General features: G+C 35.0%; 1 protein-coding gene across 1 annotated transcript in view; it reads left to right on the top strand.

The window, feature by feature from the left end:
- Positions 1 to 27306, top strand: part of MCU (mitochondrial calcium uniporter) — a 216723-nt gene that overhangs the window by 149521 nt on the left and 39896 nt on the right. Inside the window, exon 2 of the mRNA XM_065894688.1 lies at positions 11353 to 11419. Coding sequence (XP_065750760.1) covers positions 11353 to 11419 — 67 coding nt within the window. The remainder of the gene's footprint in view (positions 1 to 11352; positions 11420 to 27306) is intronic.

Here is a 27306-nt window from a genome sequence, read left to right as displayed (position 1 = left end):
TACCCTTTGTACTTACTAAAACCTTTAATGACTATTATTACTTTGTATTAATTTTAAGTAATGTATTTATTATCTGAAGGTACACCCTGGAACAGCTTTGTTAAGAATATTTTTAAAGATCAAACAAGTTAAAATAAATCCCCTTCACTAAAGATAGTAAAAGGAGGAAAGTTAACCAAAATCTGTGCATCTATATGAGGCCAGAGTGGTAAAGACAAATAAGACTTATGAATGTTTTAAAATTTCCAATTAGTTGAAGCTAGATTTGTTGTTCTTATGGTGTTCCTGTTGGATCAATTCTGGAAGGAATGAAGGAAGAACACCAGTCAGCTAGTACATGATTCTTTTGCTCGTATTCCAAATTGAGATTTACAATTACACAGGACAGTTAACGTTAGAAATGTAGGCAGCACGTTTATTTTGTTTTTAATTAGGTACAATAACTTACAAGAAATGAAAAGGGAATTCTGAAACAAAATAGCTACTTTCCCATTTTATGTTTTGCTCTTCTCATGCTGTAAGTCTGTTACACTTACACAATACATGGGAGGGTAGAGAGTGATTTTTATAGCAGCTGTTGTGTCCCTCTCATTGCAGAGGAATAAAAAGAGCCTGTAGTTACTTATATTCGTGAGTGATAACTACGTTCTTTTTCATTATTAGCTGAAGCTAGAGTGAAAATAAAAATCACAGAATGGGCTTCCCTGGTGGCACAGTGGTTGAGAGTCCGCCTGCCGATGCAGGGGACACGGGTTTGTGCCCCTGTCCGGGAGGATCCCACATGCCGCGGAGCAGCTAGGCCCGTGAGCCATGGCCACTGAGCCTATGCGTCCGGAGCCTGTGCTCCGCAACAGGAGAGGCCACAGCAGTGAGAGGCCCGTGTAATGAAAAAAAAAAATCACAGAAGGCCTACTTTTGGCTTGAAATCGTTTACTTCATTAATGTAAGGAAGATGTGACACAACTTCTCACTACCACTTCTTTCTCCCCTTTTATTTTATCCTAAGCTAATAAAAAATTAAGCAAGTCTGTAACTAAAAGACAAAATATAGAAGCAATATGGGAGTATAAGTTACTGAAATTTTATATGTAATGATTTTTTTTCCCCTTCCATCCTAGGTTTTCTCATGCAATTTAAAGGTTTCAGAAAAATAAATAAATCCACTATACTTTAAAAAAGAGAGAAGAATACAACAAGATATTTGAGGGTCAGTAAATATTATATTTATGTTAATTATTTTTCTTTCTCAACTTTTATTTGGAAAAAGTTTCAAACCTACAGAAAAGTTGCAGAGAGATTACAATAGACAGTCTTACACCCTTTACCTAGATTCATCAATTATTAATACTTTGCCACATTTGCTTTATTTCTCTCTCTTTACACACACGTGTATATATGTATACAGGCATACTATTATTTATTATTTTCTGCTTTATTTGACAGTGTCAGACATCCTAATCCTTCAGCTCTAAATGCTTCAGCCATGTTTTTCCTAAGAACAAAAATATTCTCCTGCTCTTGTTCAAAATACAGACTCTGATTTTACTTTTTCGTGAATCCTATTACCAGTGTTTTATCAGCATTCAAGAACAAAGGAAGCAGTGAGGGGAATTATTAATAGCAGCCACCCACTTCCTAAGTTATTCACCACTATGCATCTTTCAGAAACCAAGTGTGAAAATGAAAGATAGAGGTTGATTTTCAAACCTAAATAAATATAAAGTAATTGATGGACAAGGCCCCTGTAGCATTAAAAATAAGCCCTATTTCGTAAGATATCACATACAGTTGAATCATTTCCGCAAATACCTATTAGTATTTATTTTCATATATTCATAGACTTTCAGAGTTGGAAGGGCCTTACAATGTATGTTGTATAACTCATTCATTTTACAGATGAAAAGAACTGAAGTTCAAGGTCACACACCAGAGATGAGATTAGAATCTGGCTTTTCAAACTTTTAATGCAATATTCTTTCTTTTATGTCATGTTGCCTCCCCATGAGCTCTTGTTGCTTGTGTTGGGGTCTTGATAAATGCGAAAGGTAAAATGTCTGAGACTACGACACCTAACTAACTAATGTATCCCTAATGTAATCTCATCTGGATGAACTACAGCTGTGCTTCTCAGACTTTAATGTGCATGTGAATTTCCTAGTCATGTCGTTGAAATGCAAATAATGAATCAGTAAGTCTGAGATAGGGCCTGAGAATCTGCATTTCTAACATGTTCATCGGATGCTGATGCTGCAGATCCATGAACTACATGTTGAGTAGCAGTTACCTAGAACCAGCACAGAAATCTCATAGCCTCCGGACACTGGCAAAGTAGAAAAAACTACAAAATACGTAGGTTATATAAAGTATAGAGAATAATATAACTAATACCTATTTACTCATCATCAAGCCAAGATAAAATACTTTTAAAAGTTCTTGTTTTCCTCAAATATCGTATGTTAACGCATATATATGGAATCTAGAAAAAAGGTACAGATGAACTGGTTTGCAAGGCAGAAATAGAGACACAGATGTAGAGAACAAACGTATGGACACCAAGGGGGGAAAGCGGGGTTGGGGGTGGTGGTGGGATGATTTGGGAGATTGGGATTGACATATATACACTAATATGTATAAAATAGATAACTAATAAGAACCTGCAAAAGAAAATTTTTTTTAGAGTTCTTGTTTTCCTAACTTTTATGTCACTTTAGAGAAGGGAGTTTTATCCCAATACATTAATTTATAGATGAAACTACCTATTTCCCCAATATTGTTATATACTGAGATTCCACAGACTTTAATGGTACTATGGAAGGAAATATTAATTCAGGTGATGAAAAGAACCATAGTCAAACTGAACTGTCAGTCAAAAAGCACAACCAATGAAGTTCCATTTTTACTCTCAATAAAAAGATCTTTTAAACCAGCTACCTTTATTCATTTAACAAATACTGAGAGTTCACACTCCCATCTGGTTTACATTCTGATTTCATTCCTTTATATCTAAGTCTGTATGCTGTTTTGAATTGTCTAAATGATTATTGAAAGGTACAAATGCTAGGTGTTAAGGATTTTGCATTTAGGTTTTTTGTTGTTGTTTAAAAAAGAATAACTAGCAGTATACTTAGTGCCATCTCAATACAACATGGAATACATTTGTACCTGGACTAAAAATAAAAGACATTTCATATATATGAAGAAATTTGTTCTCTGAATATCTCCCAAAGTGCTTATAGAAGTAATAATTACTTCATTGTTACTCAGAGTAGTTTTAGCAGTAAAATAACAAGGCAAAGTCATAAAACATGTCAAGGATAGTGAGGTATAAAGAGGAAGACAACTCAATTAGGTAAATATTAATTAAGCTTCTACTTTCTCCTAGTGTAGGGGGGTGGGGTACCAATATATAAAGAAATGAAGGCAGTCTTCAAGGTGATCATTGCTCTGAAGGGGAGGCAGGCATCCAAACATAATTAGAATACAGTGTGACAAATGAAAACAGGTATGGACAAAATCTAGGAGCAGTGCAGGAAAGTTGCAGAGGAAATGGAGTTAGAGAATGTAATATATTTTAAAAATGATTAAAGAAACTACGAGAATTCAGAATTTCTATAAAAGAGAAGGATGGATAGATAACATGGTAATATAGAGTCTAGGTGAAAGGTATAAAAGGGTGTTGACTATAAAATTCAACTTTGCTGTTTGTTTGAAGTTTCATAATAAAATGTTGGGTAAAATAATAGTTATAAAAAAACAGGTAGTATGATACAGAGTGGTCACAATTTTTACTTTTCTTGTGAGTGAGTGTAGGTTCTTAATAAATAGAAGGAAAGGAACAAAATAGAAGAGAACTTCCCAGTTCACAGTGGGGAAGGCAGGTTGTCCCTGAAATAAAGCAGAAGTGCCTTACACTGGTATCTTTTTTTTTTTTTTTCCCGCGGTACGTGGGCCTCTCACTGTTGTGGCTTCTCCCGTTGCGGAGCACAGGCTCCGGACGCGCAGGCTCAGCGGCCATGGCTCACGGGCCCAGCCGCTCCGTGGCACGTGGGATCCTCCTGGACCGGGGCACGAACCCGTGTCCCCTGCATCGGCAGGCGGACTCCCAACCACTGCGCCACCAGGGAAGCCCTGCACTGGTATCTCTAACGTGTCTGTCCTGAGACCCAAGAGAGTAAAAGTGCATCCATTAAGGAAAATGTAGCAACCATCAGGGTGTGAGGACAGTCCAAACGTAGGTGTAGAATTGCCACAGACACTAGGGGTTTCGACTACACAATGAAATTTTAATAGATATTGGACTCTAGTTCTTATGCAGTATAAACGATAGGTTGTAATTTTGGGGTGATATCAAAATCTTAAATAGAAACATTGTTTATCAATGAATTTATACCAAATTAACTTAATAAGTAGTGATATACTAGAAATATTGGTAATATTTTCAATCTTAGAGCCTAGATATTGATTTCAAAACCTAATTTAAGAGAATTTGCTTTAATGAGCATTTCTTGATACTATTAAATGGATAGATATTTGTATTTACTTGGATTTTTTTTTTTTTTTTTTTTTTTTTTTTGCGATACGCGGGCCTCTCACTGTTGTGGCCTCTCCCGTTGCGGAGCACAGGCTCCGGACGTGCAGGCTCAGCGGCCATGGCTCACGGGCCCAGCCGCTCTGCGGCATGTGGGATCCTCCCGGACCGGGACACGAACCCACGTCCCCTGCATCGGCAGGCGGACTCTCAACCACTGCGCCACCAGGGAAGCCCCTACTTGGATTTTAAAATGACCTTTATGTCAATTTATATTATGTTAAATGACATGATATACAGCTAGTTGTGGTTAAGGTTTAAATGCTCTGATTATTTGAGTCTGTTGTTAGATCAGCAGTGAAGATTTTGTGGCTAAGGTCTTGGCTTTGTATGCTTTTATATACATGTATGGTATTATATACATATGTCTTTGTGTATGTTTGATCCTCAGAGCACTGTGAGTTGTTGAACAAGTATTACTTTTGAAATACCTTATTGATAATTTGGGAGCTAGATTTGATTTCCTAATTAGAAAACTGATATTGAAAGATACAATGAAAAGTCCTTCATATTGCTTTGTTTTGTAGATGTGAAATTCTCTTGAAAATCAAAGGTATATAAATTGAATCATGACTTCCATTATGAAGTAACAATATATTCTAAGGGGGAAATGTTGCCAATGTTATAATAAAATGTAGGAACCATTTAAAATAATATATTCAAGGAGAAAATAATTTTCCAATATTAAACTGTATTATATAATTTAACTCACAAAATATACCACTTTCAGTTAAACTGTATCAGGAACTTTGTTTCCTTGGTGAGTTATTGAAAGAAGAATAAAATATGCCCTGTAGGTAGTCTAACCCTTTAAGTGTTTTTTACAGTGCTTTCTGAAGAGATTCTCGTTTAAACCTTCAGGTTTCTAACTTTAACATCACATGGTGTTTATATTGTATAATATCTCTTTGTTTAGAGATAGTTTTGGCTTTTGAAATGTGTTAAACTTACTAAATTCTTTTTAATAAGAGGCCCTTAAGGAGATTGATTTGTTTTGAGTTTTGGGGTTTTTTTTTTTGGCTGTGCCACGCGGCATGCAGGATCTTAGTTCCCAGACCAGGGATCGAACTCGTGCCCCCTGCAGTGGAAACCACTGGACCTCCAGGGAAGTCCCTGTTTTGAGTTTATATTTCTGAATATCTTAAATTTTGGTAGGATGTTGGTCATTTACATGTTGTCCCATTTATACTGTCACTTATCCTTAAATGAAATCAGCCTTGTGAAATAGTCAGTTTTGTTGTAATTGCTGTCTTTAATTTAACAGCTGGGGAAACTGAGACTTTGGGGTTGAAATTCAGGATTTCGGCTGGCCCCAACTCTTCTAACTGCAAATCTCCTATATCTTGTGGGTTTGAAGTCACGGTGCTTATTTTAGTATATTTGTAGAGTTGAAGTAGTGAAAAATTATTGCCGATGTAATGCTTCAACAGTTTTATTACGTCAAGGGTACAGATAAAACTGATGCCAAATTGTAGAAGCTGTTATAGGTGTGTCTTGCTTTAGAACACCTGAAATAGTTTTACACTGTTAATCCTAGTATGCTTGTAAGCACTGGATTCTAAAGGTAAGTTTGGCAAAGTTGTTGAAACCTGGGTACCCTGGTCTTAAAGAAGAGAAACTTTTGGAACATGTATTGAAAGGATCCATTCTCATAAGCATTCCTTGTTATACTATGGGAAATGTAATGGGAATATCATTTGACATCTAAACTCATGATATAGTAAGGCTATTTATAACAAGGTTTTAGCCATGGACAAGTAATATATAATTATTCCGTCTAAAGCTTTTTGACATAATTAATGTAGTATTTTTTATACAGTTTAACATAGGTAACAGATATTTGTTTCCTAATAAAATTAGGTCCCAAGATTTTCGTAAATAAAGGGAACTGTGTTAATAAGGAAATACCTTTTTCCTCTTTCTTTTTTTCTCTATTTTTTTCTATTTCCCCGCCTCTGGTTTAATGTCCAACTGGCTGTGAATATTTGCAGGGTATTGACAGGTTATTTAGACTTGACAGTCTTCCCAAGTTGCTGGTAGGAATACATTGCTGAGTTTGCTCTTCTGAACAGTGAATGGTGTGTGTAGGGGAAATTGCATAATTTATGATAGAACTAAAGGATTTTAAAGTTAGTTTTGACTTGAATTTAATAATTTGCTCTGGGGTCATGGAATGTCTTTTTATAATAATAAAGTTTGATTTTTTAAATTATCTTGAATCTTATGACTTGGGAAAGTAAAGTTACAGTGCTTTGTACTCAGACTCTTAACTTGATAATGCTAGCATTTTTCTTCTCCTGGGGTTAAGATTTAAGGGTAATGGTTGTAATACCAGGGCAGTTGTTAATACTTTCCTTTACTTCACTCGAAGCCCTCTTTTTCCTAGAGGTTCTCAAGTTACTTATCAAAGATGTGGACTATCTCATACCAAAAGTATAAACTTGTATTTTCTTTTCAAGGGACCGAGTAGGCACCAAATCATCTTATTCAGTTGGCATTGATTGCCTAGAGGTTTACTCTTTCTCTGATGATTTCTGCTCATTCTGAATATTTACTTTCTTAACCTTAATCTTGTTCTCTGCCTATGAAGTTTAAATATGTGAATAATACATGCCATTTGCCTGAATGTTTTTCTTTTTTTACTTTCTTGACATATTTTTAAAACGTTCAGCATCAATTAAGTATTTATTAAACTCTTCCTATTTTCTTGTGATTTATTAAGAACATACAATTTAAACAACAAAATACATTTCAGTCTTGGAGAGTCATGGAATACAATTTAGAATGCCAGTGCCTCTTTGGTCTTGAACACTTATATTCCTTTCCTTATATTTTTTTGTCTTTGTTTTGCTTTTGTTTGTTGTTGTTGCCATATTTCAAAGAAAAAAGGCAAGAGCAAAATCATTTTTGTTCCCATTGGCCTTATTAGACTATAGGCTATTAGAAGGGTTAAAGAAAGAAAAGGACCTATGTGTGTTTGTGGACACTTACTAAGTAATATTTTGTAATTGCCAATGTCATTGTAGAAGTGACTGGGAAGACTTTGGGAAAGTGGGAAAGTGAATTATCTCAAAACAACAGAGGGGTTCTACAGCAAAGATCAGCAAACATTTTCTTAAAGGGCCATATGGTAAATATTTCGGGCTTTGTGGGCCATATGGTCTCTGTTGCAGCTACTCAACTCTCCTGAAACTACACAGCTACTCAATTCTGCTGTTGTAGTGTCAAAGTAGATGAATGAGCTCTAGATAGTAAGTAAATAAATGAGTTTGTTTGTGTTCTAATAAAACTTCATTTACAAAAACTGGTGGCTGGCCTGCCAACCCATGTTCTATAGCATTCTAACAAATAATATTCATAAACAGCCATGTATTTATTTAGTTCTCTGCCCCAGATACACATCTTTTATTAATGTTGAGGATAATCTGTAAAATGATAGAGGACAGAGGATTTCCTGTTTTAAAATGGCCTAGTAGATGTATACTGAAATATTTTCAGGTAAAGCAATATGATGTTTGGAATTTCCTTTAAGATACTCTGTGGAAAAGACCTGGTTCATATAGATGAACGAGGTTTGACCAAATGTTGGTAAATATAGAAGCAGGTGATGGGTGAATGGAAGAAATTCATCACACTGTGTTCTCTGCTTCTGTGTAAGTTTGAAAAAGTCCATATTAAAAAGTTACCACTTAAAGAAATAATGGCCCAGTAAAGGCAGCAGTTTCTTCCTTCTCTTGGAATCACTTTGAAATAGAAAGGAGAATAAGAAACAGAAATACAAGCTCCATCTTCAGTACAGCCAGAGAGATCTCTGCAATCCCAAAGCACAATACTGAAGAATGGCTGCCAGATCTAGTAAACGGAGTGTGTGAGAAGACCCCAAGAGAGGATGCCTATGATATGGTTGCAGATCCCCAGCAAAGCTCAGAGAGCTTGGTTCTCCAAAATAAGTGGCTGGCCTCAGACTTCTCCACAGCAGCAATCAACACTAACACTTTACCCACGAAGTCCTCAAGGAAAGATTAATTTAGGAATCTTGTGCCAAGCCAAATAATCATTCAATATAAAGGCAAAGACAAACATTTTTTAACATGCCAAGCTTTAGGGAATTTAGCTCTCATGAGTCCTACCTCTATAAGATGAAGTTCAGCCAACCAAGAAATGAAAGGAAAAACGACAGTTAAAGTATTGGTAGTAAGCCTAGAGTCCATCAATCTATAAAATTAAGATTAAAACAAATGTGAAGATTAGGTTTTGCAGAGCAGAGTACGAATGTTTAAAATTTTGACAATGTTGACAGTTTCCTAACGAAAGTTGGAAGGGTGCAGGACAAATGATGTAAAGTGGTAGAAACCCCAGTTTTTTAACACGCTGTCAAAATATGTCATCTAAAATCAATAAATTCAATAAAAGAACTATGTGGGATTGGGGGGAGGTATATAGATAGATAGATAAACACCAAGAAAAGTTACATAATAAATAAATTAAATAAACTGGATAGTAGAAGGGAGGGAAAAAGACACATAAGTTCATCATTGCTCATAATAAGAGATGGAAAAAATATATATATACATATATATATCAGGAGTACCAACTGATGGAATTGCCATTTTTAATTGGGTTGGGTAGAGTAGACCTCACTCAGAAAGTGAAATGTGAACAAAGATTTGAAGGAAGTGAGGGAGCTTGATAGTTTTCTGGAGAAATAATATTCTAAGTAGAGGTAATAGCTATTGCAAAGGTTCTGGAACGAGAGTATAGCTGGTCCATACAAAAACCAGAAAAGAGCCTAGGGGCTAAAGCAGAATGATTGAGAGGCAGAATGGTAGGAGGTGAAGTCAGAGAGATAACAGGGTATCAGATAATATTGGGCCTTAAAGGCAGTTCAAAGAACTTAGATCTTACTCTAAAATGACTACTAATAAAAAAATAAATAAATAAACTTTCCATATTAATATTAGAAGTACATGTTTAACTAAAACAAAGCAAACATAGACCATTTAGTAAACTATTTTTAAGAAGAAAGAGCAGCAATAAAAACAACATAAAAATTTTATAGCATAAAATTTGATGACTGAAAGGACATTAAATATACATTATATTAATAAATATAAACAGGCTAAACTTTTCTGTTAAAAGAATCCCAGATTAGATCACAAAGAAAACTATAGAGTCATTCCTAAAACAAAGAAACTCAGGAAAAATAATAAAATTAAAGGACAGGCAGAGCATTAACAGGCATTTGCAAACTAAAAGGAAAAATTCAGGGGTCATGATCCTAGTATTGGACAAGACTTAGTACAAAAAGAATTACATTAGATTAAAGGGGACATATAAGATCTGAATAAAGAAAACCTTAAAATGCTTCTCAGGAACACAAAGACTAAAATAGAAAGGCTTACAAGGTTCTTGATTAAGAAAGACTCAAAAATCACATAGATGTCAGTTTCCTTATGTTAATCCATTGAGTTAATAAGATCTCAACTTCAAAACAAACAAACAAACAAAAAAACTAACATTTATTGAATACTTATTCTATGCCAGGCACTGTTCTAAGTGCTTTATGTGTATTCATCATTTAGTCCTCACAGCAACTTTATGTGGTAGGTGCTAGTATTACGTTTTGTCCATTTTTCAGTGAAGAAACTTGAGGCACAAAGAGGCTAATGAACTTGCAAAGATTGCAGTTAGAGTAAGTTACAGAATCAGAATCTGAACTCAGGAGTGATTATAGATTCTATGCTCTTAATCACAGTGCTGTGTTATTTTTGAAGCTGATTGTGTGTGTGTGTGTATCTGTGTGTAACTGGAAATACTGACTCTGAAGTTCATATGGAGATACAAATAAGCAAAAATAGCCAGGAAAATTCTTAAAGGAAAGTAATAAGGGAAACTATCCCACCCTGCCAGATGTAAAAATATAAAGCTAGGATATTTAAAACAGTGTGGCTACTACGACATGAGCATATAGATCATTGGACAGAAAAAGATCCAAATTCATATAGGTATTTGTAAAATTATCAAGGTAGCATTTCAAATAAGAGGGAAAAATGAATTATTAAATATAACAGATCTGTGTTATCATTAGAGGTTAGTTAGATTGCTGCTTCTTAACTGACTAAAATTAATTCCTAATAAAGATTTAAACTTGAAAAATCAAACTAGAAGCCATGGAAGAATTTTATAGTATTCTCGAAGTAGGGAAAGCTGCTGATATATGACACAGGACCGTTAAACCACACAGAAAAGATTGAAAAGTTTGACTCTTAAAACATGAAAATTGTGTGCATACAAAAATACCATTAACAAAGTAAAAATAAAAACAGGGAAATTTTTATGACATATTTCGTTGACCAAGGGATAATTTTCTTAATATTTAAAGAACTTCTACAAAATAATATTCAAAGACCAAGATCCAAATTTTAAAAATGGCAAAAGGTGTAAATACTCAGTGCATAGAAAAGCAAATACAAGTAACTCAGATTAAAACATGTATAGATTATCACTCTTAGTACAAAAAATGCAAATTACAATTATGGTGAAATACTGGTTTATCTTGAAATAAACCAAAATGTTCATCACTATCATCTTAGGATGATAGGAGTTTGAGAGGCTTTTCTTTTATCTGTATTTTAAAATTTTTCTACAAAGAATACATACTATTTAAATAATTAAAAAGCTATTATTTATTATATACATACACATGTTCATATAACATTTGTTGTTGTGTACTGACAATGGATGTGTCTTTATGTATTTTCTAGGTGCACCAGAGGCTCTCTTCTTGGCCTAGCGGAGTTGTTTATTGCAGTACTGTTGTGCCCTCTGATGGTGAGTTTTGGCAAATCCATTTTTATGTCCAATGCTTTTTTTTCTTTAACTGTTTCCCATTCTCAAACTGACATATAGATTTATAAACCATACTCTTTCACTTGAGATGGGCTTGGAGTCAGAGGGAGAAGGTGTTGGGGGGGACTAAAGAAGAGAAATAAAATTTGAATGAGGATATAGTAAATTTAGAAGAGAAATCAGGAAGAAAAATTAATAGACTTAAGTTTTCATAGATCATGGAATAATACTGTCTACTCTTTCCATTTATGTTTTAAAACTGGGAGCATAGTTAATGTGAAGATCGCAGAAGGACCACCTTTGGAATTTCCTAACCATTGAGTCTTCATACTATGGATAATGATCAAACACTCCAGCTCCTTCAGGGTATCAGAGCCTAGACAGAAGCAATTCAAAGTCTGAAACCTCCTGTCCTTTCTTGTCTTTTTCTTCCCTTACGCTCAGGGCTGTAATACTCTTCTCTGTTGTGAGAAAAAATTGAAAAAAGATGCTTGGGGACCACAGTCCTTTGGAAAAGTCCATGATGATACAAATTGGCAAGAGGATCTAAGCTTTGATTTTATTTACAGTAGTGGAGGAGATAAGTTTACAACTCTTCTTGTCATTTCTTTTACCCAGCATTACACATTTACAGTTTAGACTGTTTGCTTAGGGTTGACTGTTAAGTATATTTTCTCTTTGTAAAGTTTAGTGTGATAGAACTCTAACTTCAACCTTATAAACATTAATTCATAGGCATAGCAACCATTAAAAGAGCATCCTGCAAATTTACAAGGATACCTGAAGTTGAAGAAACCTCAGATGAACCATTTGAAACTCCTAGGATCCCCTGTATTTAATCAGTGTAGCTATTTGCAGTGTTATCAGAACCCGTCCCAAAGCTGTTTAGTTATTGGAATACACAGACAGTGTGCTCATATTCCCTAAACTTGGAGGAAGTATCCATTTTTGATTACTCATTTGTAGTATGGAAAGGTTAAAAGGAAAAATAGGCCAGAATCAAAACAATGAAAAATGGTAGCTGGCTTTCTTTTTCCTATCTCTTAGAGACGTAGAGAGTTAATAAAGTGATATTAGTATATAAATTAAAAAGCAGTAGGTGGGTATCACTCTTGCCCTTAGAACTGTCTTGGCCCATTAAACAGCCAAATGGGGGCTGTCCACATCTATACCAGCACCACTCCAAGGTCTTATTACTGTCCTCCATTGCCACTGCAGGATTACATCATTGAATAGTTTCAATAAAGAGAGAATTTCTCCAATATAAAAATATCGTTCATAGTGCCAAATCCTCTCAGCTTTTGCTGAACTAGCAGCAGTTCATTTAAAAAGTTCTTGTTTTTATAATGTTGTCAAAACTGTTAAATATTCAGTGTCAGTATTTATATATATTCATTAAGTTATATATATTCAGTGGCAACTAAGTCACACTACAACAGGACACTTGTGCCAGTAGTTGTTATTACATTCAGTGGCAAATAATTTGAACTAATGAATTCATACTGAAATTTTTATTATGAATTTTACCATGTAATACAGTTACTATTATCCTAATAACAATCTGTATAGAAGCCTTTCAGTAATGTAACAATGTACAGTTGTATTGGGGTATCTGGCTGAATGTTATCCCAGGACAAAAATGCTACTATGTTGCCTTTATGTTGTGTGAGGGGTTGAAGACAATATTTTTACAGAGGTAAAAGGATACATACTTAAAAAAGAAAAAAAAGAAAGAGATGCTCCCAAAATTCCTACCAATACTATTGCCCTTCTTAAGAAAATCAACTCGTGTTCATCATCAAGAAACAGAAGCAGAAAATGATTTGATTTAATGCAACTCAGTGTCCTTACTACTCCCAAATTATATACCTTTCTTATGTTGTACTTCTAAATTAATCTTACCTCAGGCTGGTATAACATATATGAAAACTCTGCTTAATACACAGCTACTTCAACAGAATTTAGCCACCAGTAGTAAACATCTCTACCATCATTCATTGCTTCTTGTTATGACTACTGGGTCATATTCTATAGCAAGTGAGAGCTTGACCCTTTTTTTTTTTAAATACAAAATCTAAAATACCACATTTTATAATTGTGATATTTACATACCTAGTATATAATATATATACCTAATATATACTGCCTCTCGATACTTGCTTGTCAGTTTTGTTGTTTGACAAAATCTTCTAGATATGACTGATATCCAATATGTAAAATATATAGGTTATCTTAAAAGTTTAACTTCCCTACCAAAGCAATCTAAAAGGTTCTTAATTTTTCTTGTGTCATAAATATTTTTGAGGATCTGGTGAAAGCTCTAGATTCTCTCGAAAAAAAAATATTTTTATATACACATAGGAAATGTTATATATAATTTCTTAATGATACAGGCTCTCAAACCAGCTCATGGAATCCCTAGTCTCATGAACCTCAACTCAAGAACTGCTTTGGCTACACTGCACACAGGTGCACATGCACATCCCTGTACCCATGCCCGTGTTCCCTTTCACGAGAGGCATTAGGCTTAGAGGTTAAGTGTCAAGCTTTGGAATCAAGGTTTGCAGCCCAATTCCACAACTTAACCACCTTTTAACCTTAGGCAAAGTAATGAACTTCTTAAAACCTCCTTCCTCATGTGTGAAACGGAGATAGTAATAATTACCACCTCCAAGAGAAAAATGTACTTTGCCTAAAGAAATAGTACTTACCCATCAGAAGCTCTTATTCTTTTCTTTTTTAATATATATATTTATTTATTTTATTTATTTATTTGATTGCACCGGGTCTTAGTTGCAGTAGGCGGGCTTCTTAGTTGCAGCTTGCCGGCTCCTTTAGTTGCAGCACATGTGCTTCTTAGTTGCAGCACATGGGCTCCTTAGTTGAAGCCGGTGGGCTCCTTAGTTGCAGCTCACCGGCTCTTTTAGTTGCGGCTCGTGGGCTCCTTAGTTGTGGTATGCAAACTCTTAGTTGCGATATGCATGTGGGATCTAGTTCCCTGACCAGGGATCAAACCCAGGCCCCCTGCATTGGGAGCTCGGAGTCTTAACCGCAGCTCTACCAGGGAAGTTCCCAGAAACTCTTATTCTATAAAAAGTGCTGTGGTAGTGTTAAAGACCCCTAATCAAAAAAATGTGGTTTGGGGCTTCTTGTTTTAATTTTTCTGTGCCCCATATCCTCAATTGTAAAATGACTAACTGAAATTTTTATGATTGTATGGCTTGTAGCTTATTTAAGGTCTTTCAAATCTTTCAGGAGTTCCCCTTCATGGTAATGAAAATTAAGGATTAATGATGAAAGTAATTCTGTTATAGACAGGTTGACTGTATAATTTCTCACTCAACCCAGGACACTTTTGAGAGTAAAAGGAGGACACCCAGAGTTGTCCTGACAACTTTAAATATGGTAAACCAGGACACGTCTTCACTGTAGGTAAGCTAGAGTAAGAGCAAGAAAAATAGTCTCTCTGGTTGCCTTCATTTCTCTATCCAGAAATGTAATGTTACTCAATTAGCCTTGTATTGGGAATTGCGGTAGAAAGCTGTGTCTTTTGTGTAGTTAACAAAAAATGTAAGATTTCCTTACAAAAATTGTTTGAGGACAAATAATTTTAGCATTGAACAGTTATTGAAATTCCTGTTTAATAATAAACAATCATCTGTTTAACTAACCCAAATATAGATAATATATATAAATTCTTAACCTAAGTAAAGTCTGTGGATGGTTTGGGGAACTGGATATATGCCCCAGTTTTTCCTTTGGTTTTTGTCCCATTCCTTTTTTTAAAAACTTTATTGATGTATATTTTATATATCATAAAATTAACCTATCATCATGCAAGCATAATAACAATCCAGCTTTAGACTATTTCCTTCACCCCTTAAAGTTCTCTTGTTCCTGTTATACAGCCAATCCCTGCTCCTACCCTAAACCTGAGGCAAACACTAGTCTGCTTTTTCTCTCTGTAGTTAAACCTTTTCTAAAAATGTCATATAAATGACTCATTCAATATGTAGTCTTTTGCATCTAGCTTCTTTTACATATCCTGTATGGATATATGTTTTCATATCTCTTGGGTAGATGCTTAGGAGTAGAATGACTGGGTCATACGGTAAGTATGTGCGTAATATTTTTTAATTGAAGTACAGTTGATTTATAATGTTTCAGGTGTACAACAAAGTGATTCAGTTTACACACATATATATATTCTTTTTCAGATTTTTTTCCCATTATATATTATTACAAGATATTTAATATAGTTCCCTGTGCTATACAGTAGGTCCTTGTTTTTTTAACTGTATTATATACAATAGTGTGTATTTCTTAATACCAAATTCCCAATTTATCCTTACCCCCCTTTTCCTTTGGGTAACCATAAGTTTGTTCTCTGTCTGTGAGTCTATTTCTGTTTTGTAAATAAGTTCATTTGTATTTTTTTTTAGATTCCACATATGAATGATATCATATAATATTTGTCTCTCTGTCTGACTTACTTCACTTAGTATGATAATGTCTAGGTCCATCCATATTGCTGCAAATGGCATTATTTCCATTGTATATATATACCACTTCTTTATCCATTCATCTGTCGATGAACATTTAGATTGGTTCCATGTCTTGGCTATTGTAAATAGTGCTGCTGTGAACATTGGGATGCATGTATCTTTTCAAATTAGAGTTTTTGTCTTTTCCATATATATGCCCAGGAGTGGGATTGCTGGATCATATGGTAACTCTATCTTTAGTTTTTTAAGGAACCTCCATACTTTTCTCCATAGTGACTGCATCAATTTACATTTCCACCAACAGTGTAGGAGGGTTCCCTTTTCTCCACAACCTTTCCAGCATTTATTATTTGTAGACTTTTTGATGATGGCCATTCTGACTGGTGTTAGGTGGTACCTCATTGTAGTTTTGATTTGCATTTCTCTAATAATTAGTGATGTTGAACATCTTTCCATGTGCCTCTTGGCCATCTATACGTCTCCTTTGCAGAAATGTCTATTTAGGTCTTCTGTCCATTTTCTTTATTGGGTTGGGTTTTTTTTAGTATTGAGCTGTACAAACTGTATATTTTGGAAAGTAAGCCCTTGTTGGTCAATTCATTTGCAAATATTTTCTCCCATTCTGTATGTTATCTTTTCATTTTGTTTATGGTTTCCTTTGCTGTGCAAAACCTTTTAAGTTTAATTAGGTCTCATTTGTTTATTTTTGCTTTTGTTTCTATTACTCTAGGAGACAGAGCCAAAAATTATTGCTGTGATTTATGTCAAAGAGTGTTCTGCTTATGTTTTCCTCTAGGAGTTTTATAGTATCCAGTCTCACATTTAGGTTTTTAATCCATTTTTAGTTTATTTTTGTATATGGTGTTGGAGAATCTTCTGATTTCATTCTTTTACATGTAGCTGCCCAGTTTTCCCAGCACCACTTATTGAAGAGACTTTCTTTTCTCCATTGTATTCTTGCCTCCTTTTTTTTTTTTTTTTTTTTTTTTTTTTTGCGGTACACGGGCCTCTCACTGTTGTGGCCTCTCCCATTGTGGAGCACAGGCTCCGGACGCACAGGCTCAGCGGCCATGGCTCACGGGCCCAGCCACTCTGCGGCATGTGGGATCTTCCTGGACTGGGGCACGAACCCATGTCCCCTGCATCGGCAGGCGGGCTCTCAACCACTGCGCCACCAGAGAAGCCCTTGCCTCCTTTGTCATAGATTAATTGACCGTAAGTGCGTGGGTTTATTTCTGGGCCTTCTGTCCTGTTCCATTGATGTATGTGTCTGTTTTTGTGCCAGTACCATGCTGTTTTGATGACTGTAGCTTCGTAGTATGGTCTGAAGTTAGGGAGCATGACTCCTCCAGCTCTGTTCTTCTTTCTCAAGATTGTTTTGGCTATTCAGGGTCTTTTGTGTTTCCATAAAAACTTTAAAAAACTTTTGTTCCAGTTCTGTGAAAAATGCCATTGGTAATTTGACAGGGATTGCATTAAATCTGTACACAGCCTTGAGTAGTGTGGTCATTTTAACAATATTGATTTTTCCAATCCAAGAACACAGTATATCTTTCCAACTGTTTGTGTGGTCTTCAGTTTCTTTCATCATGTGCTTAACTTTTTAAGAAACTGCAGAATTGTTTTCCAAAGTGGCTGTCCCACTTTGCATTCCTACCAGCAGTGTTTAAGTGTTCCAGTTTCCCCGTATCCTCCCCAACACTTGGTATGGTCAGTCTTCTTGATTATAGACATTGTAGTGGATTTGTAGTATTATTTCATTGTGGTTTTAATTTGCATTTCACTGATGACCAAGATGTTGGGCATCTGTTAATGTACTCATTAACCATTCAAATATTTTCTTTGATGAAGTGCCCAAACTTTTTGCCCATTTAAAAAAATGAACTGTCTTTTTAGTATTGATTTGTAAGGGTTCTTTTTATTCTAGAATTTTTCCTGTTACTTTTAAAATAATTTTGTGGGAAAGGGTGGACTTTTTAAATCATGTTTTATTATTAATGGCTGCTCATATACAGTTGGAGATTCTATATTTATTGTCATCACTATATTGAGGACATAAACATACCCCACCACTGTCTTTCATTCCAACTTTTAAAAACTTGACACCAAAAAAGAAATGAAAGTAATGAAATCATGAAAAATGATAGAAGAGAAAGCCACAGTGTTTTAATGTGGGCAGAGTTCTCATCAACCCAAATGTGAAGTTGGGAAAGCTGAAACACCATTTTATTTTTCCATTTTAAAAATATATCCTACAGTTTGATTTTTTTTTTGTAAGTAGAAGTTTCATATTTTGAAAATACCAAAATATGGTTGAACATGTTCCATCACAAAAGTCTTTTTTTGAAGGCTTGTATAAAATTGGCTTTCACATTGCTAAGAAAAACAGCCACATGAACATGGAAAGACGTTTAAGCTTTATGTGCTGACAGTATTTAAACTGGCTTAGTGTGGAGCAGAAGTAAATTTATGTCAAATTTCAGATGATATTATCCATTCTAGGATTGCTGTCATTTGTTTCAATATTTTGAAGTAAGTTTTGAGGGAATTTGGAAACTATCCAGTTTTGTCCAGAGTGCATGTGACGTCATGAAACTACTGATATTGCTCTAAGGAGTTAGTTTCTAGTTTTTGTCTGTTAATATGCATGTTGATACAAAGAAAAATCCCAAATATGTGATTTCTGGTGGAAATTAGAAAAGCTGTTAACATTAATGGCTATCACCATCTTTGAAATAGTGTTAAATTTCTATTCCAAAATAACTACCAGGAAAAAAATTTTTTTTTTTACTCTAAGGAAGATCTTGGTACTCGACGAACAGATGGCACATCTTCCAAACTTAGAGCCATGCATACTTATATGGCCTCAGAGAAGAAAGGAGCTCTACCCATTGCAATAATACATTGGTTTTTTTCATTGGCACATACTGGCAGTGAAGACTTCGAACAGCCCTAAAAGAAGGCCTGCCTGCTACCACAGAAGTAATCACTGTTATGAGAACAAGATTTTATGAGAAAAAGAATCAAAATAGAAATTTTTCCTTTGCTAGATTAAACTTTGGACAGGAGTTTGCTTTTTAAGAGAAGAGAAAATTTATCACAAGGAAGTGTTTAGTTATGCCTTGATTTACTTGGGGATATTTGGGCCTTTATGAATGAGCATAATCTTCCAATTCAAGACCTTACAGTCATTATTATGGATTTGGTAGAAAAATCATGAACCCTTTCAACCAAGCTGTAGCTCTGAAGTAGGTAGAAATAGACAACCTTGTGAATTTTCCAGCTGCTGGATGAAGTTTCTCTCTAGGCTAGTCACGAATGGAGAGGTTTGTCAGTTTCTCTACAAGAATTAGAAAAACCTTAGAGCTCTTGAAGATTACCTCCACTCAGAAACCTTAAAACTAGAACTCGGATTTCCAATCGTTTCACTATTGATATTGCATCAAAACAGAGAGTAATATGAATTCAATTCTAAGAGTCTTAGAGAAATCTTTGGTTCCTTGCATATGCCTAGCCAAGCATCATCTGATGAACTATGAGAGCTGTGATTATGTTTGTTACCACATACCTTTCCCAGAGTCTCAGAGTTTTTACAACTTCTTTTCGTCAAAACAGAAAGGTACAACCTTTTTAGATATCAAAGATAATGTCCAAGTTATCATGTTCCAAAACCAGACCATTATGTGACTTCTTTATTCAAGCCAAACAATAGCAGCCTTGTAATTGAAATGTTCTTTTATATAGAATTAAAGTTTATTTTCTGTTTTAATTTGTAAATTTTTGTTTTATTTCTTAAAAAAAAAAGAAACAACAGAAAATGGCTGTTAATTTTGATTTAAAATGAGGTAAAATGCTTCAGTTTTTGTAAACATTTATTTTTAAAATACTTCAATGCAGTAGTCTGCTCATAACAAAATACTGTAGACTGGGTGGCTTAAATAACAAAATTTTATTTTCTCACAGTTTTCGAGACTAGAAGTCCAAGATCAGGGTGCCAGCATGGTTAGGCTCTGGTAAGAACTATTCCTAGCTTGCAGATGACCACCTTCTCACTGTGTCCCCACATGGTGGGGGCTGGGGAAAGCTCTTACTCTTCATGTAAAGCCATTGTCCTATCAGATTAGAGCCCCACCCTTATCTTCTCCTTTAACCTTAATTACCTCTTAAAGACATTATCTCCAGATAGTCACATGGGGAATTCGAGCTTCAAAATACAAATTTTGGGAGATCAAAATTCAGTCCATAGCAGGTAATATGAAGGAAATCATTTTCCAATGCAACAAAATGATTGTATCTAGAATTTTTATGTATAAATCGTTTTGAATTTTTTCAGGAAGTAGGTCTAAGAAGGGAATCCATACCTTCTTCAGGTTCTCAAGGAGGTCTATTATCCAAAAATACCTAGGCACATGGAATTTGTTTGTATAACTTAAGCTTTTCTTCCCCTTGTTGCCCTCAGTGGAACAAGTCATTTTTGTTCTCTTGGGGTTTAAAGGCATGATTGGAAATTTTCTCACGGAAACTTATATGATTTTAGGCTTTGGGTTTTAAGACTGTAGATTTTAGAAAAAGCAAGAAAAACTATTAAGGCAAGCATTTTTCCATATTCTCATTGAATTTCCTAAGCAGCCTTCTGAGGTATTAGACTCTCTGCATTATAGGTAAGGAAACGGAGGTAAAGTTATATTCAGTAATGGGCTCATGTATTCAAGGTGTCTCCTGTGGTAGAACTTCAGTACTACTAAATCTGAGATTCCAAAATCCATCATTCTTCTACTGCACTTCACTCTCTGTACTTTAGGATTATATTCAACTTTTTACCACCCAGAAATTAAAGTGGACCAAGGGTCAAGGTTTAATGAAGTTACTTTCAAATCAGCACCATAAAAAGCATTATTCTTTTTTGTTTGTTTAAATATTATTTATTTATTTATTTTGGCTGCATTGCCTCTTCATTGCCAAGTGCAGGTTTTCTGTAGTTGTAGTGAGTGGGGGGCTATTCTTCATTGCAGTGCATGGGCTTCTCATTGTGGTGGCTTCTCTTGCTGCGCAGCACGGGTCCTAGCCATGCGGGCTTCAGTAGTTGTGGCACTCAGGCTCAGTAGTTGTGGCTCCTGGGCTCTAGAGCGCAGTCTCAGTAGTTGTGACACATGGGCTTAGTTGCTCTGTGGCATGTGCGATCTTCCCAGACCAGGGCTCGAACCCATGTCCCCTGTATTGGCAGGCGGATTCTTACCCATTGCACCACCAGGGAAGTCCCAAAAGCATTATTCATAGAAAGAAAAATATGTTAGAGCACTATATTAGGACAGGATTTTATTTTTACAAAAGCAAAATAAAATAGTTAATTCTCAGTAGAATGAGTAGATGAACGGAAGGAAGGAAGAGGATGACCTTTTACTTAGCACAAATGCTTTTGACATTTATGAGAGATTAATTATCTTCATAAACAGATTTTAAAAGAACCAGATTTAATGAAAGGTACATAGGTTGTACTACTATTTAACATAAAACCAATAATACCATGCATTTAAAAAAGATTTATAACTAAGTCTTTTCACAACTTTTATCATTTAAGCCTCGTAATAACTTCACACAAATGTTTTTACATAGTTCTACAGAGAGAGGTTCAGTTGTACAAATACTAATCCACCTTAGGTTCACAATGAAATATATAGCTGATTTCACTAAGTTCATTTATACTACCAGTTAGAAGGACCCAAATGACTGGATTTACAAACTACTAAAGTTATGGTTCTATAATTGGGCTTTCTTATACTGATATAAAAAGATAGTTTTTACATAAATATTTACCTGCTTTTCAAAATGAGTGTTCTTCAAATGATAGTATGTGACAGATTTAGCATTTTTAATATACTATAAATAATTTAAAGAAATTTTAAATCATCTATTTTACATATCTAAGTAAATTTGAGCATGTTTTTGCCCTAATGTATAAGGAAGGGCCTTACTATCACCTAAGTAATATTTAATTTATTCTATTAAAATGATAATCTTATGTTTTGTCTAATATATCATAATTTAATTAAAAAGGATATAGACTTTTAGAATTATATTTATGAACAGAGAAGTGAATATTAAAAATAAATTATTTGAAAGTATCTATGAGTGAAAACTAATTAAAAAATCTGTAAAGCATTTATTGAGAAGAATAAACTTTATTGAAGGACCTAAAAAAAGATAGAAATAAATGCAGAGTTATAATATGTTAATGAATACGAGGACAACATTGTAACAATTGTCAGTTTCCCTCACATAAATTTATAAACTCACTACAGTGCTAATATGAACCTCAATAGGAGCTGATGAACTTATTCAAAAATTCATATGAAAGGCTAAAACTATACAAATACTTAACATAAATTTGGAGTAGAAAGGGGGGGAAAGGTTTACCTAAACCACATATTAAGATGTACTTTTAAAACCATAATGCTCAAAACAGTGGAGTATCGGTACAGGAAAGATTGTAGGATCAGATTAGAGAAACCTTGCATATATGGAAATTTGACATGTGATAGAATTAGCTTTGAAAATCAGGAGAAGGGGCAGAGTCAATGGTGCTGTTACAATTGATTTTTTATTTCACAAAAGTATATTTCAGATGGCATAAGGAGTAAAATGTGAAACAGCTCTAAAAGAAAAAAAAAGTTAGCCTAATTTATATCAGAAACTAAAACATGCCTCCAGAAAGCTATTAGAACTAATAAATGAATTCAGTTAAATTTCAGAGTACAAAATTAATATATAGAAATCTCTTGCAGGAATTCTCTGATGGTCCAGTGGTTAGGACTCTGCGCTTCCACTGCGGGGGCACGGGTTTGATCCCTGGTTGGGGAACTAAGATCCTGGAAGGCGCGTGGTGCAGCCAAAAAAAAAAAACTTATGTTTCAATAAACTAACAATGAACTATCAGGAAGAGAAATTAAGAGAACAATCTCATTTACAATTGTATCAAAAACAATAAAATACCTAGGAATAAATCTAACCAAGGAGGTAAATACTTGTACTTAGACAACTGTAAGACATTGATGAAAGAAATCCAAGATGACACGAACAAATGGAAAGATATACCATGCTCATGTATTGGAAGAATTAATCTTGTTAAAATGATCATACTCCCCAAGGCAATCTATAAATTCAAAATACCAATGGCATTTTTCACAGAACTGGAACAAATAACCCCAAATTTTGTATGGAAACACAAAAGACCCCGAATAGCCAAAAGAATCTTGAGAAAGAAGAACAAAGCTGGAGGTATTGTATTCCCTGGTTTCAGACTATACTACAAAGCTACCATATCAAAATAGTGTGGTACTGGCACAAAAACAGACACATTGATCAATGGACCAGAATAGAGATTGCAGAAATAAACCCACACTTACATGGTCAATTAATCTAAAACAAAGGAGGCAAGAATATACAATGGGGAAAAGACAGCCTCTTCAATAAATGATGTTGGAAAAACTGGACAGCTACATGCCAGAGAATCAAAATGGGCTACTTTCTCACACCATATACAAAAATAAACTCAAAATGGGTTAAAGACTTAAATATAAGACCTGAAACCATAAAACTCCTAGGAGAAAACATAGGCAGTACACTCTTTGACATAGGTCTTAGCAATATTTTTTGGATACATCTCAGGCAAGGTAAACAAAAGCAAAAATAAACAGATGGGGCCACATCAAACTAAAATGCTTTTGCACAGCAAAGGAAACTATCAACAAAATGAAAAGGCACCCTATTGAATAGGAGAAGATATTTGCAAATGATATATCTGATAAGAGGTTAACGTCCAAATTATATAAAGAACTCATACAACTCAACATCAAAGAAACAAACAACCTGATTGAAAAATGGGCAAAGGACCTGAAGAGACATTTTTCCAAAGAAGACAAACAGATGGCCAACAGACACATGAAAATATGCTCAATATCACTAATCATCAGGAAAATTTAAATCAAAACTACAATGAGATATCACTCACACCTGTCAGAATGGCTATTATCAAAAAGACTAGAAATAACAAGTTTTGGGGAGGATGTGAAGAAAAGGGAAACCTCATGCACTATTGGTGGGAATGTATTGATAAACTGGTATAGCCACTATGGAAAACAGTATGGAGGTGCCTCAAAAAATTAAAACTAGAACTACTATATGATTAAGCAATTCTACTTCCAGGTATTTTTCCCTGTGTTCATTGTAGCATTATTTACAATATCCAAGATATTGACACAACCTACGTGTCCATAGGTAGATGAATGGATAAACAAGAGGTGGTATATATGTACAAGAGCATATTACTCAGCTATATAAAAGGAGGACGTCTTGCCATTTGGGACAACATGGGTGGATCTTAGGAACTTCATCTAACCTTGCTGGACTTTATTGTTCTTAGCTGTAGAAGAAGGGCTTAGTCTGTATGATTTCTCTGACCCTTCCAATACTAAAATTCTATTATTGTATTTCACATTCTTGATGCAGAATAGAACAGAAAAGGGAAAGAAAAGAAACAGATGATGGCAAGATCATAAACCACTAGAATCATCCATCATATAATATAAAGTTCAGTTCAAAGTATCTCTGCAGAAAACACCCTAAATGTGCTTCCTTATTGTACCAGTTACCGTTCATAATAAGTCCTTAAGAGATACACAGTCATGTTGAAACCAAGCAGGACCCTGTGGGGCTCCTGGGTACAAGTCCTTTCTGTGTCCCTGTTTCTTGTTTGTAGAAAATGGGCTTCATTCAGCCTCAGCCTTCCCTGAGTTCCAAAGGGCTGATTCAAACAGTTGCTAATCAGGGAGGGGAGGGAATGCAGAAACAAGGGAGGAACAGTTAAGAAGCAATAGTGCAGCCTTGGGGCAGGGTCCTGGTTCCTCCTCAAGGAATACACATGATAGTATCTTTGAGTTCTTCTGCAGGAACTAAGGCCCTGACCCAGGTGGAAGATGGTAACTTCAGGCTGGGCACATGATTCCTGGGGCACCGCCCTGTTACCTCACCACCAACCAATCAGAAGAAAGTCACAAACCCTGCAGCCCTCACACCAAACTTTGCCTATAAAACTTTCTCCCCCAAAACCATTGGGGAGTTTGGGATTTTTGAGCACAAGCCACCCATTCTGCTTGACTGGCCCTGCAATAAACCTTTCTCTGCTTCATACTCTGACGTTTCGGTTTGTTTGACCTCACTGTGCATCAGGCACGCGAATTTGTGTTCAGTAACAGTGTTCATAAAATGATATATTTTAGAGGAGATTTTACTAATTATTTTGAGCACCAACTAATTTTCCTACTATGAATTTTTAACAGTTGGCTAAATAACAAGCATTTGTATTATATGACTTTTTCTACACCTAATGCTCCAAAGCTTTTTTTTTTTTTTTAATATATTACTTCTTCAACCCCATGTGTCTGTTGTCCTTGCACTTCTGTTCTTACTCTGGAAAATTCCTTGTCTTTACTTTTTATTCCTAAATCAGTTGTCATATTCTGTCTCTCAGTATTTGTATGGGATGCCCCATAATTTCTAGGTTTCTTTGAACCACACTGCTATAGAACATACTTAGATTATTTCTTACTTATTGAAATGGAAATCAAAGCAAAAGATTTTTTTTAACCAACCAAAAAGTTACTTGATGCAATTTACACTTAAAAAGAGTATTTATCTCTAGAGAATAGTAGCTGACAGCTGTCATTAGCTTGTAAATTCCCATTGTGACTTCACTACAACCAAGAGCAATTTTTTATATTGTTAAACTTGAGGAACTGTGGTAATTGTTATTCTTTGGTTGCAAAACAAGAAATCTAACATTTGTGTTACAATCTAGTGTGTGGGAAAGAAGGAGACCTGGGGATTTATTTCAAAAGCAGTATTGTAATAAAGGTTTGTCAGTTCTGAAATGTGCTATCCATGCAGAGTTTCTCAAAGCTTTCATATTTAATTCCTTTTAAAGGCTTCATAATCTTTAAAGGAAAAAGTTAAACTGAGTGATAAAGACCTTAATTTTATCTGTTGACTTTGTCTCAGTTATTTAAAAACAGTAACCCCTAAGCACTTTCCTGTGAAACTGATGTATTAGTGAAATCTTCCATACTTTATGTGTTTAAGATTCACAGATTCCTATCTTTTATTTAAATCCAACTCTGTCTACTTCTTGAAATCTGTGTGTGAATATTTTTGCATATATCAATAGAAAGAAGACTGGATTGAAGGGAAGAAAGCACCAGGTAGACAAGTTAATCACCTAATTTTATGACCCCATCATCATTACTGCTTATAGAACAAATAGGGATATTTATGTTGCTGGCTCTGACTTTACGGAAACAATGGATTGCTAAGGATTCTTTTAAAAATGGGAAAAAAAATGAAAAAAATTTCAAGTTACTTTAGATATTGAAAACTTTAGGTGGTACATGCTATGTATTAAGTTTATATTACTATTTTTGGCCTCTTTTTCCTTAGGAAACTCAGACTCTCCTTTTGGAAGGAATAAACAGAGATTTCTGACTTTGCTTCTTTTTAGTTTTTATGTAAAAATTCAAATCATGTATGCACAAAGGATTAACTGCTGTGGGAATTGCTGTCCTGCTGTCAACAGCTAGAACACCAGATAGAATACATGAAAATACTGTTTCTAAACATTGGACAGTAGGCAAGACAGGACTTTGATCTCTGAGAAAAGAGAAACAAATGAAATTAACCTTACATTGCTTCAGCTTGTAGCCTGAGGGTTTGGTTAAATTCTAAACCACAAGGCCAGGCTATAACAACTTCCAAGGAAATAGCAACTACCAGAAGCTGTAAAATGAATAACTCTTGGTGCTCACTCAGGGCCAGAAATCATTTGACTTCCCAGCAGCTAGAGAGGAGAGACATCACTGAATACATGAACATACAGCAGAGACTCCCAGAAGAACCATAACTTGGAAGTGGGGCCAAATTGGCCCTAGAATAAAGGATTTTCTAGATCTGTCTTAAAAGACCTGAGAGGATCAAGCTAATATGCAAGCAACTTAACTATACAACAAGATCCGGTATTCAGCAATGTAAAAGTCACAATGTCTAATCTCCCATCAAAAATTACTAGGCATGTGAAGAAGCTGCAGGGTGGGGGGTGGGGGTGCCAGGATCAGTCAATAGAACCAGATCTACAAATGACAGAAATGATGGAATTAACAGAGGATTTTAAAATAGTTATTATAAATGTGACCCTTATATTCAGAGAGAGAGAAGAAAACATAAGCATAATATGAAGAAAAATAGAACAATAAACAAAGGGAACTTCTAGAGGTAAAAAATATATCTGAAATGAAAACCAATATAAATGGAATTAATAGC

The sequence above is a fragment of the Phocoena phocoena genome, chromosome 16 (assembly GCF_963924675.1).
Source record: "Phocoena phocoena chromosome 16, mPhoPho1.1, whole genome shotgun sequence".
NCBI classification, from domain to species: Eukaryota; Metazoa; Chordata; class Mammalia; order Artiodactyla; family Phocoenidae; genus Phocoena; species Phocoena phocoena.
This window is presented reverse-complemented; position numbering and strand designations above follow the sequence as displayed.